Source organism: Phycodurus eques, chromosome 14, assembly GCF_024500275.1.
Source record: "Phycodurus eques isolate BA_2022a chromosome 14, UOR_Pequ_1.1, whole genome shotgun sequence".
In the NCBI taxonomy this organism is placed as follows: Eukaryota; Metazoa; Chordata; class Actinopteri; order Syngnathiformes; family Syngnathidae; genus Phycodurus; species Phycodurus eques.
The window spans coordinates 3,014,408-3,027,056 of NC_084538.1; the positions used below are offsets into that span (position 1 = coordinate 3,014,408).

At 40.8% G+C, this 12,649-nt stretch overlaps 1 protein-coding gene across 2 annotated transcripts; it reads right to left on the reverse strand.

The window, feature by feature from the left end:
* Nucleotide 1: 1 nt before the first annotated feature.
* On the reverse strand, nt 2–11,503 carry LOC133413210 (synaptosomal-associated protein 23-like). Of its 2 annotated transcripts, none has more exons than XM_061697269.1 (8): nt 11,379–11,503; nt 7,505–7,619; nt 5,090–5,131; nt 4,922–4,970; nt 4,074–4,191; nt 3,358–3,534; nt 2,332–2,476; nt 2–861 (listed from the first exon to the last, which is right to left on the reverse strand). In XM_061697269.1, the coding sequence occupies exons 2-8, from the start codon at nt 7,559–7,561 to the stop codon at nt 799–801; spliced, it is 651 nt and encodes a 216-aa protein (XP_061553253.1). In that variant the 5' UTR covers nt 7,562–7,619; nt 11,379–11,503; the 3' UTR covers nt 2–798. The 2 variants fall into 2 exon arrangements, with proteins under 2 accessions (XP_061553253.1, XP_061553252.1); XM_061697268.1 differs by lacking the exon at nt 11,379–11,503 and adding an exon at nt 11,197–11,371.
* Between the last annotated feature and the right edge of the window lie 1,146 nt (nt 11,504–12,649).

Sequence of the window (12,649 nt, forward strand, 5' to 3'; positions counted from 1 at the left end):
ATACCTGGAATAGCTTTATTACTGAGTACAAACAATTCAACAAACTTATTTTAAACATTATGCAACTTCTCAGGTCAGGAGCTGAGTGAACATTTACACGGGGAGCGGCCGCGCACATCACATGACCTGAATGCTAGCATGCTAATTGCTAACAAGGATATTTACAATCCGCTTGTCTGTCCTTTAGGTGCAGCGTTAGCTTGATGCAAGGCCATGTCGGGTATTTCATTTCCTGCTGAAGTACATTTTTTTATTAAATATATTTCGAAATGTAAAATTGGGGGACGAGGGGTGGACGATTTCATTCACAGCTCTGCTTGTAAGAAAAATTAAATAAACGCATTCATTCAAAATTATACACATAAAATAAGGCGCTGGCCAATGGGGTGCAGGGTGTAGGATTAAAAGCGGTGTGGAGAACACATCCACACAAAAATCCCTAATGTGTTTTGGTATCAAGAGGTGATCATTTTTTTTTTTTTTTAAAGTAGTCAAAAGTTTACAGACACTTTTAAAAGAGAAGACCGGTCTACTGACTGGTCCCATTATTCAGCGCTCTGCATAGAGAGATGATTGTGTGTTCTTGCGTGGCTGTGATGAGGCATGCATGTACTATACGTGTGTGTGACAAAGCTGCTTTTAGAGACATCCAAACCTTTCACCGGTCCTGTATCTGTTTTCTATTCATCTCCCAACACAGCAAGACGATTGTGTGTTCTTGCGTGGTTGTGATAAGGTTGTATGTGTGTGTGTGTGTGTGTGTGTGGGGGGGGGGGGGTCGATGAAGAAAGCTGCTTGTTAGTTGAGGAGCTTGGTGGCTCTCTGGTTGGCTTCGCCGATGCGCGTTTTGTTCATGTCCGCCTGGAAGCAGACAAAACAAAATAGTGAGTGGCGCAACATTATTACACATTTAGATGCTGTTCATTAAAAGAATACAACATGTTCAAATGGGAGACGGCCGACCAGGTACATGTGGGCCGGGAAGATGGCCGAGTCGGACGACTGGCCAAGTAAAAACTGAAGTTTCTTTGTTTGACGTTTTTCATCAAAACGATCCTTGATCACATTTCTGTGCGCGCTATCATGAGTCATATTTTTGGGAGAAACAAAAGTGGACGAAAAAATATTCGAACCCTACAAGAATAGTCGGAATTTTCAGGAGGGAAAAAAAAAAAAAAAAGCTATAATCATCCAAGAATCATATTTTTTAAGAAAATAGCTGAGGACATGTATATATATATTTTTTCCCATGTACTGTATTTTCACGAAATCTGAACTGAATAATGTTTAATAATAATGCGCCTTATGTGTGCACCGAGTTCCAAAATCTGTAAATGTTGTTGTGTGACTTTGATGAGCGCTCCGCTTGACTGACTGGGAGCATTTCCTGCCGACACGCTTGCTAATATAGAGGAAAGGCGGACGTCAAAGGGGGAAAAGTGCGTGTGAAAGAGAACGCTAAAGGCACGCACGCCCCAAGTAGGTATATAGCGCCGGTATGTGCAAAAACAACATCGGTTTGGCTAAGGACCCCCGAAAATGGTAACTCCGAAGAGACATGTTTACGAAGCACAGTTTATAAACTGCAAGCTATCAGTTACGCAGAGGAACATGGGAAGTGAGCAGGCGCGAGTGAATTCAAGATCAACGAATCCACAGTTCGCGAGTGGACGCCTGGGCTAAGGTATCTGCTTTGACTGTTGTCGGAGCTTTCGCGAAAGCCGGCATCATTGCCGAACAGCTGTTCATTTCCCATACAGAAGATGAGGACTTTGGTGGATTTGTGGATGAGGATTGATCAAAAAATAACGAGTACTTCAATAAAGTACAAGCGAAATCAGTTTTGCTCCTGCTGCCTTTTTAAAAACATAGGCTAGCATGCATGTTACCGTATGTTTTAAGTTAGCGCGTGTTAAATACAGAAATAGACCCCTTAACTGAGACTGCGCATTTTAATACGGTATGGTCGCGAAAATACATTAATCATTTTTGAATAATACTTAATTATATTTTAATCCTTCCTCAAGTAATAATACGCTTTGTTTTCGTCTTAGAGTGTGTTGATTCTATATTATTATGAGTGGACTGGATATGTGTGAATATTGCTGCTGTGACAATTTAATTTCCCTCATGGGGCAAACGTTAGAGAGAGAAAAAAAATAAAATAAAAAAAAATATCTATATCTATATCTATATATATATATATATATATATATATATATATATATATATATATATATATCCTAAAAGCAATTTTTTTTTTTTTTGGTGCAACAATCGATGAATGCAGTATCTGTTCAAATATCACTCCCAAGAAGAAACCTCGGTTACCTTGTCGGTGATCCGGTCGATCTGTTTGCTCTGCTTGTCGATCTCTGTGCCCATGTCCACCGCCATCGATTTAAGGTTACCGATGATGCCGCCGACGGCGTTCAGATTGTCTTCCATCTCGTCCTCACGGGCGTCATTGGTTATGCTGAAATGTTGAAATTCCTAAATTCCATACTTTTTAACAAATAATGTGAAAAAATAAAAACATACAACCAGTCAATTAAAATTGTTAAAACCAAACCCTGATAAATTCAATGCATGAACAGCTCATGAACGTTTTGGAACTTCTACCGTTGGGACTGCATTTGCCAAGATGCTTTACAAGGCTGAGCCTGGCGGGGTGATGGACGGACGTGTGCGTCAGTTAAGCTTAACCAAGATTCCCAAGATTTACAGGCAGGACACGCCCCGCTGCAACATGATTGGGTCCTGCCTCGCGGGAAGGGCAAGCAACGCAGATGTAACGAAATGACCATCCCAAACATGTATGACATTTGTCCGAGGTTAGTTTTAGGGCAAAGTAATGCCGTCACACATTCCTTTTCCCGTCTGGAAGCAGTAGGTTCTACCGGGATACAGCAGCCAATCTCTGTGCAGCGGCGAGCGTCCTGAAGCTACTAATATTGGTGTAAGGCGTGTCTTGCATGGAAACGATGTGGGAATCCTAATAACACGTCAGTGAATGAGAGTGCAATTGGCCGTTGTTGGCGCATGTTAGCCAGTTTGCTCGTCGAGGGCCTGGGTGTCAGTTGGCAACATAACAGCTCCTGTATGAATGCGTATTACGCGTTTCGTTCATCAGTTTGTTCCATTGAAGTGCACCGGCCGCTGCTTCTATCTTTGACCACTTGTGGAGACATTACATTATGCTCCAAGTAGCGGTAGTAGGCTAAATTGAATTAGCAAACATCGTAAGTTACCAACAAATTGTGATTCAACTTGTTTATTTTCTAATCGATTTATTATTTCAGACCTAAATTCCACAATTTTCCAGGAATCCCGCCCCCCAAAAAATGGAACGGTTACCTCTTGACGTACGGGCCAGACGGCGGTGGCGCGTTGACCTGGCCGGCCTGCCCGTTGCGAACCCCCGCCGGCTGCTTGGAGACCACTTTGGAACCGTCGCCGTTGCTCTCGCCGTCGAGTCCTCCTCCGATGCCCCACGTGCGCTTGTATCGTGAGTCGTTCTCGATGGACGACACCCTGCAGTGGGGCGGAAGAACACCACGTCACAACCAGCGAGGGGCAGCGTAAACCACGCGCAAGCCGCACACCTTCCCTACCTCATCTTTTGGTAATCGTCAAAGAATCCTCGGCTTCAATGCGAGGGCATTTTGGGAAGAGTGGTTGTCATGGTTACGAGTGTACGTTTGCACCACACGCATAGACAAAAAAAAAAAAAGGTCTTGTCCAAGGGTGGACAAAGTAATTAATGCGGCCCACAGAGCATTCACATTACAAATATATGTATTCTTCGGTGGCTCTGTTTTAAAAAAGACATTTAAGTTCCTACGGTTTCACATATTTTGAGAGAGAGAGAGAGAGAGGACCATGTTTGATGTCAAAATAACACTTCTGTTCAAATGTTTTAAAGAAGCCAAAAGAAAGCAAGAAACCTATTGCTTTTTATGTCCACAAGGCGGCCAACGTAGGTGAGACACACACCATGTTCCACAATTGTAAACGCCGGTTAAATTAATTGACAACAGCGGGGCCGTTTCCCCATGTCGGCAGAGGCGTACCTGTTGCACGGACAGATGCAAAGCCCGCAGCACTTGGAGAGGTCCGTCAGGTTCTTCTCGGCCAGCCTCATGTCCTGGTTGATCTGGTCCATGCCGTCCTCCACGTGATTCAGCTGCTCTGAAACACCAGCACGCCGCACCGAGTCAACCACCGTCACCGTATAAAGACATCTTGGCCGGAATAAAGTCGTACGTCACGTCATATAATCCAGAGCAGTCACACACATACGCGCACATAAGCCACTTTATTGCACTACTTTCACTAGTTAGCTCTGACACTTTCACAATTAACATTTTATACTGGTCCCAACCAATCTTAATTAAAAGCACAACCTACATTTAGCTTAGCTAATATTTGACCAGCTACCAGTAAGCTAAATTGTGAAGTTAACATAGCTTACCTGTCTTTTGGGGTTTTATGCTACTGGATGAAGTTACAGTATAATGATGTATTTCTTATCTTTGAGTTGCAAACCTTGTATGTTGCTTTTGTCTTTTTCTCCGATTTTAAGATAAGCATAATCCTTGCGACCAAATTTAATAATCTTCCGCACTCCGTCCACGATAACAGAATTTGCTTCACGAGGTGGCCTCTGCACCCTACATCGCTGCCGACCGGTGGGTTGCCGGGTTGACGCACATCACACACAAAAAACCATTTCTTTCAAACAAACGGCACACCATTCTGAAACTGATGATATGAAAATGAAATCAGGCAGGCCTTATAAAGTCATGTCATAGAGTCAACGTCGAGTCTTTTATGTTTTATCCAAGCAAGTCCCAATTCCTACAATTAGCAACTTAGGTCTTGCTAAACCCGGGTCAAGCACATACACACACGCACACACCTCCTTGCTGGTCCAACATCACTATGGTTTTGACACCAGTCTCTTTACTCTGCAAACAAGAGACACCAGGACATAATTAACGAGGACATTATGTAAAAATGTTCATGTGCTTCTGCTTGTTTATTTAGTCAAGGAAACACTAAATGATGACGTGAGTGGTTGTCTCACCTCCTCCGCCATTTGCAGCATCCTACGCGTGCTTTCAAGTGACTGTAAACAAAATAGGGTCACATTTTATCTTGGATTCTAGCTTGCATAGAACATAGTTAAACAAGACGATATGACGCAGACTTGTCAGAACAATATTCACAACGTCACACGCCGCCCATTTGCCAGGTGACAAAGTATCAGGAATGGAAAACAAGGCGCATGCAAGGACCTGGAATGCAGCCGGTCCAGGTGAGTAATACCCTTGCGTTTCTATTTCTAGCAAACTATTGACTATAATAAACATTGTTGATGAAACAACTTGACTTGAAGGAGCAATAGGGCCACGCTTAAAATAACAGAAAATAGTGATAACTGAAAGACTTGTCATTATTTTTCACATTTTGACAGAGCGCCACATTGAACATGTCCAAATGTATTCCTACGCCCTCAATACACGTACATTGATAGTTGACTAATTTCTGACCTCCACTGAGCAGAAGGCGACAAGATGTCCGCCAAGCGGGCGTAGGCAGAAGGGAGGAAGAGACAGAAAAATATTACATCATAAGAGCGCAGGCACACACAAAACACGGCACAAGTCATCAGTGTTACAAAATGGCGTCGTCAAGGTAAAGGTGATAAGCACAACTCAATGCAGACTGAAATAACATGAATGACACATGGGCATAGTTATTGATGGAGCAAAACGCACGATTATGGGCTCTGATTGATTTCCCTATGACGCCGCAACCAGATGATTTAAGCCCAACTTTTATCACAAATTTCACTGGAAATATTGCAATACAGTACATATATATTGTGCTACAACACACACTGCTTGAAAGTAAATGGCTGATGAAGTGAGCCCATTTGTTGAAGAGTATACAGAAAGTCACTAAGTTGAACCATCCTGTTGCATTGCTGGTTTTAAATTTTACTCTAGAAAAATTATTATTATTATTTTTTTTTAAATGTGAACAAAAATTACAATGGCTTCATTTTATTTTTATTTTAGAATTATTATTGTATACTAAACTGATACTAAAAGAGGAGCAGGAATTTCTTAATTCATACACCTTTTTTGTAAATATTGTACAATTCTTTGATTTTATTGCTGGGATTTATCAATCGTCACAAAACAATTGTTATCTATAATATATATATTTCTTTATGGTAAAACAGGCATTAATCCATAAGCATTTTACAAAAGAGAATAACAGGAGGGTTAGGAATGTGATGACATTTCTATTATTCACGACAGGTCAGTGGTTCTCAAAAGTATTTGTGCCAAGTACCACCTCGGGAAAAAAACTTGGCGCTCAAAGTATCACCATAATGACCAACATTGAAATACAGAAAGTAAATCTAGAAAGTATGTCATATTAGTGTAAGCCACTGTAACAATGTGTACAGTTTGTACATTAACACCACTTGAATACAGCAAAAAACTACTGAAATGATCAAATTAAAATGTATTGCACATAGGTTAAATTCAAATTGTACCTAAATGTTTGAAAACAAACCGTCCTAAAAGATTAAATGCAAATGTATTAAGTTAAATAAGACTGATCTGGACTTAACAAATGTACAGTTCGTGATTTAAAAAAAATAAAATAAAAAACAAAGTTGAATCCACTGTGAAGTGATTCTTTTGCATACCACGAGAGGGAGCCAACGTTTTTATGAGACTCACAAACTCGTAATGTTTTCAGACTATTTTAAGGCCGTATATATATAATTTAACACCTTACATGAACAAAACGTGATCACCATTACAAACAGTGTACCTGAATGGAGGCCACTTCTTCCTCTCCTTCACCACAGAGTGATAGACAGTTATTCCCAGTCTGATCTCTGATTGTAATTTGAAATGTGCCAATTTCATTACAAAGAAAGTGTGTTGCTCACGTGTCTGCGGAATTTTTAAGATCTTTGGACAATACATTTAAGTGAGCAACACTTAAGTACATTTGGACGTTATTTTTGGAAACATTTGAAAATGACTTCAGGATTAGCGCCGACTTCCAACTTTCTTCCCTTGTCTAATCTTTCGGGATTTTCAGGCCCTGGGGTCTTTATTTGCTCACACCGAGAGCAAACATTGCTTCTCTGGAACGCACGGGCACACAGAAGCTACAGCAATTCAAAATTGAGTTATGAATTTTCCTGTGATGAAAGAAATGTCTTCAAATGCCTCAGTGTGACTGACATTTTTGCACAGCAGGAGGTACCTGGTTAGTACGACAGTTCAATTAACAAAATGTCTTGATAGTGTTGACACGAGAGAGCAACCCAGTTTAGCAGGATTGTCACTGCCGAAGGCGGCAATAAGACAATTTGAAACTATCGCAGCGAGGAAGCAGTCTTTTACAGCACATTTTGACTACATGCCTTCACCTTCACATGCGACATCTTTCTAATGGCTCGGATTACCTCGTCAGTCACTTGGTTGGCCCTGGCGGTGATCTGCTCCACTGTCATGTCCTCCATCTTGCTGCTGTCCAATTTGGACGCTCCTCCGGTGGCACAGAGTTCGAGATTTTGCGGCCTGTGAGAGAGCGGCGCAGTGATTATATAGGAGGTTAAGCACCTAAAAATATATATTCTTAAAAAGAAGCACGTAGGGCTGGCGTGATTCCTTGATGAAGTCACTTTTTCAGGACTATTTCTTTTGAATCTATTTTTGTCGTGGCTCCCATACTTTAAAGCGCGCTGACGTGCACTGCTCGCACTAACAACACGGTTGCGAACAGAAAGGAGCCCAGCAGAAGGCAATCACGGAGTCCACTGCGCAGACCATTGCCAAAGACACGGTTGCTTTTTCTACAACCGAAGTTGTGGGAAAATGAATGTTTTAATATTGTTATGAGAGGGGAAAAAAGGCATGTTGAGGGCTTGCTCAGGTGGTACCAAAAATGGTGGGGATAAACGACCAAGGAACACCAAGGCAGGCCGAAGAGTTTTCTTTTCCTAACAATGAGCGATTTGCAGGCGTGGAGCGCAGTCATGAGACTGAACGCTGATGCCTGCCAACAAAAACTTTAAAGGGCTTGTTACAACTTAGAAACACATCATCAGCATGTATGCCGATGCATCATGACGAGTGCAAAGAGCCGCCAGCGAGTCACAAGACAGAGCTTTTTATGTACTTTGTAAAAAGCACAACTAATTCTGCAAGGCCGTGCAAAGGGTGTGAAATTTAACACTCGACTTGGGCTAGCTACCAAATATTTGCAGAATGGATGGATGGACGGATGATTGAGTAATCGGATGAAAATTGATTTTGCATTATTAAACAAAATGTGAATGTGATATGAAGGTATTATTTTTGTCCACTTGGGGTCACCATCCTCATGTACTACTGTAGCATCTGTGACTTTGCATGTATGGCTTTTAAAAGGTGGGCCCTAGCCTTGTGAGTGACGTCTTTTTACTCTCTCTTCCTGGCTCGCGACCATCACGCCAACTTATTTGTACACGCAGTGGTGCGTGAGACTGCAGTAAAATGTTTCTTCTGTTGTGACAAAGGGAGCTACGGTATGCATTAACACATTCGCTGCCATTGACAGCTATAGAAGTCAAATATCCATGTTAACATGTTCAATGCCTGTTCAAATTCTTGCGGTTCCTTTCCTAAAAGGAAAACAAATTGTTAACGCTGCACTTTTCTAAAAGGATTCAAGTTAAATCAGCATTGTGACTAAGGTATTCCATCTCATCAAATATGTATTCTTAACCTTATTGTATGCATTTTTTGGTTTATTTAATTAGCTTTCATTTACAGGGACTCGTCGAATTACATTGTAGTCTATCCCTAACACAGTAGTAAAGTCATAATTACACTAACAAAATGTATGAAAAACACCTCTAGGCCAATCAAATGTTTAATTATGAACTTCATTAAATATGTCAAATTTGTTCCTATTCACACAAAAGATCATACGTTTGCATTTTTCTTCCCCTACCATACTAAATGTGTTCTGAACTGCCTCCTTAAACCCAAACGTACATGCCAAACTGTGATTTTTGACTTACTGCTACACCGCAAGTAATTTAGGACACGAAAATAACTCAAATGCTTTAATCCATTTTGCTTTTAAGTACTCGGTGGTTTGAAAAAGGCAACTTCAAACTTACTCTAGTGTACACATTCCCTACTTTCATGCTATTACAAGGCACCTTTTATGTTTTTATTTTTTTTACTGGAAAGGATCTTGACATAGTTAATACATCCTGTGTGATCTCGCCGCTTCACTCTTTTATGGCTTTAAGCCAACGGTTTATAGGTCTTGTGAGCTTTTACTGCATCACTGTGGTTTAGCGCAGCTAAAATGCAATCCAGGCCGATTGTGACACATGAAAGCCAGTTTGTGTCCATCTAAAAGTAATCGGACGACATTAGCAAGCCCCAACTGGCTCTCCTCCGTTGTCGCTGGTATAACGTCTTCCCCCTCCCTTTAAAGCAATGCAACAGTTGTCGCATTTTGACACCTAACCGACAAAAACTACAACGCCATCGGGGAAGCGAGGAAACTGTGAGGGAATTCTGCTTACTGTAAGCTGCCTCCACTTCCTTTGCTAACATTTCCCTTGGAGTCAAAAGCTGAAGCGACGGAACTTTGAATGGAAAAAGCAAAAAGGAAAAGGGAGCGTCTGCTTGTCGAGATGATTTATGAATTGTTGTTTTTTTTAAAGAGACGCTTCCTTTCTAACATCAAAAAGTCACTTCATGAGGAAGTTAGGCACACGATGGAGGGGGGAAAAAAACCATGGAAATAAATGGCTTAATCTCTTGTGATGTGGTGCCAAACCTCTAATAAGAGTTTCCCTTTTCACAACATACAATATCCCAAAGAATTCAGCATCAAAATTACTCAAAATAATTTGTTTTGGTCCACAATCTATGCTTCAGAGTACCACACGTGAACAGTACCAATTTCAAAATGCATACAGCTCGGCAGGTTTCACCACACTAGTGGTTCACTTCCATTGCACAAAGACTCTCCACATGTGTTTTTTATGTCCTGAATGTATATTTCATCAGAGTGGCTGTTTGTTGTTATACTGCCGTGGTTCCAACTACCGGAGACAAAATCCTTGTGTGTCTTGTAATGTAATTGGCAACAAATTCTGAACTCTCAACTCTAAAATGTTGTACATGTAGGTTTATTAAAACAAAGGAAGGGCGACAAGCCTGGCTGATCGAGGAATCGATCAGTAAAAATTCTGTAGCTTGTCTGGAATGGAATGTTGCATCTTGAAGCAATTTAAGTCAAATAGAACATTCTACGTGGTAGATTGATTGATGTTTACAAAACAGCAAAGAACCCTTTGGGGGATAAAAATTAGAAATACGGCATATTTTTTGTGTGAAAAACAAAGCCGACTTTATTGCAATGCCATATCACCCAGCCGATATTTATGCGAGACAACTGGAGAATGCTTGGAGGGTTAAGTTGTGGTCATCTATGACTGTGCATTACTAGTGTATTTTTTTTTTTTTAAATTTAATTCAAAAACACAATTAAAGCCTTTTATTTATAATAATAATTAACAAAACACAAGGATTGAAATCCCCCACATGATTCTCATAACAAGCAATGCGAAACAGGCCAAGGTGGACGTGCCGACTCATGTCCTCCAAGTGTAGAGTTCTGGTTCCTCTACCCAAACCTGTTCCTCCAGATCTCCGTGCAGTACACAATGACGTCTTTGCTTGCACACAATGGCCGGGGCTACACGTTCACATTTTGCCACATTTGCGGTCATTGATAGGAAATAATGAGGGGGTCTAGCAGCTTAACCACGCACATAAACAAACTAAATAACAGATACAATTTATGTTAGGAGGATAACTAGACGACAGAAGCCGGAAAGAAGTGTAACACTGCCTTATATTAAATAAATAAATTTACAAAATAAATAAAAGAAAATCCTTCACCATACGTGCCAATCAAACAGTTTATTGATATCGTGAGAAAAAAAATACAAATAAATAAATAATAAGACTTGTCAAACAGGTGACGTTAGCATGAATGACAGGCAACATAAAAGGTATGCCGGTTTTAACGCTAACAAACCAACACGAGTAATGGTTGACTTAAAATGATTAAAAAGTCACTTACATTGTGCGAAAATGTGGCGGTCGACGACCGGCAGGATCCGAGCAAAGTCGCCCCACGGAGCCGACCAGGAGCTAGTCGGCTAAAGCTAGTTCCGCTTTCCCCTGACACCGCCACCCAAACAAACAACGCCGACGGACGCAGCGAGAGGCAGATAAAGTCGTCCGAGGGCGGTCGCTACTTACCGTCAAACCCTCTCCGCGTCGAAGTTTTGGACCGGGGACAGCAACTCCTCCTCGAGTCAGGTATGCGCACTTGGGAACTTTCGGATGCCTCTGCTTCTTCCTTCTCGGACACGAGCACGTACGTACCTCGCGCGCGCGACTTGGTAAAGGCGGTGCCTTCAGGGGACGTCGGAAATATGTAAATTCTAAAGACGAGCGGCTGCCAAAAAGTTCACTGGCAAACTACTTGGCTTTTTTTCTGGAAAGTATTTAATTAAAAAAAACAAAGAAAAGAAAAAAAAAAGCATTGGACAAGTACCGAAGGAAGAAAAGTAGTTTTAGGCAAATAAAGGCTTGAAGGGTGCAAAATAAAAACCGCGTCTGAGGGAAGGAGGGAATAACGAAGGAAGGTGGTAAAGGAAGGGGTGAAAGCAGTTTTGCGGTGGAAGGAAGAAGGACAAAAGGACACTGAGCGTGTACGCAATAAAAACGTCATGATCCTAGGATGGCCTGAGTTTTTGAACGCCGCGCACTTTTGTTGAGAAGCGTTGCTGATTCTCCCCACATGAGGGCAGTATTTATTTACCCTTCACCCACACTTCACTCTTTGTGTGCCTATTAAACGTATGATTGCATTTTTTATTATTTTTGTATTTTTTTTTTGGTTTAGGATAAGTACACTCAGACATTGAATCTACCTGGCTCTTTTATGATTTAACTTTCCTACGATGTCAAATTAACCCATGAAAAAACAAAAACAATCATGAAATGAAATGATAATGAAAAAAAAGTGACTTATCCTTGAAACGTGACATTTGAGAGATAATGCACTAAATGTGGTTTGGTATTGTTAGTAATTGAGTTGATAATGAGATATAACAATGTTTTTGGAGGTTTGGGTTTCTTTCTGACACTTTTGAATCATGAAAACCCATAGGAAAAAAATAATAAATCAAAATCAATCAACCTTAAACTGTGAGAGGTAATGCATGAAATATTGAGTGGAATTGTTAGCAGTGTTAATAGTGAGATATAAACAGTGTTTATTGCCCCCCTCCCCAATTTCTGACACTTTTAGACAATAAAACATGGCCAGGGTCAAATTGACCCATTAAAAAAAACAGTGAATTATCCTCCTTGTGAGAGTTAACATACTAAATATTGATTGGAATTGTTAGTAATCGAGTTACTTGTTAGATATAAACAATGTTTATTGCGGTTTGTTGTCCTTTTTGACACTTTTGGAGGATGAAACATGGCCTGGGTCAAATTGACCCATGGGGAAAAAATGA

What these genes read in the sequence shown, in the direction of transcription:
- LOC133413210 (XM_061697268.1), bottom strand. An exon ending in GATGTTGGACCAGCAAGGAG is followed by an intron (nt 4,192 to 4,921) that starts GTGTGTGCGTGT and finishes CTGGTGTTTCAG; the next exon opens with AGCAGCTGAATCACGTGGAG. An exon ending in TGCATCTGTCCGTGCAACAG is followed by an intron (nt 3,535 to 4,073) that starts GTACGCCTCTGC and finishes GCCCCACTGCAG; the next exon opens with GGTGTCGTCCATCGAGAACG.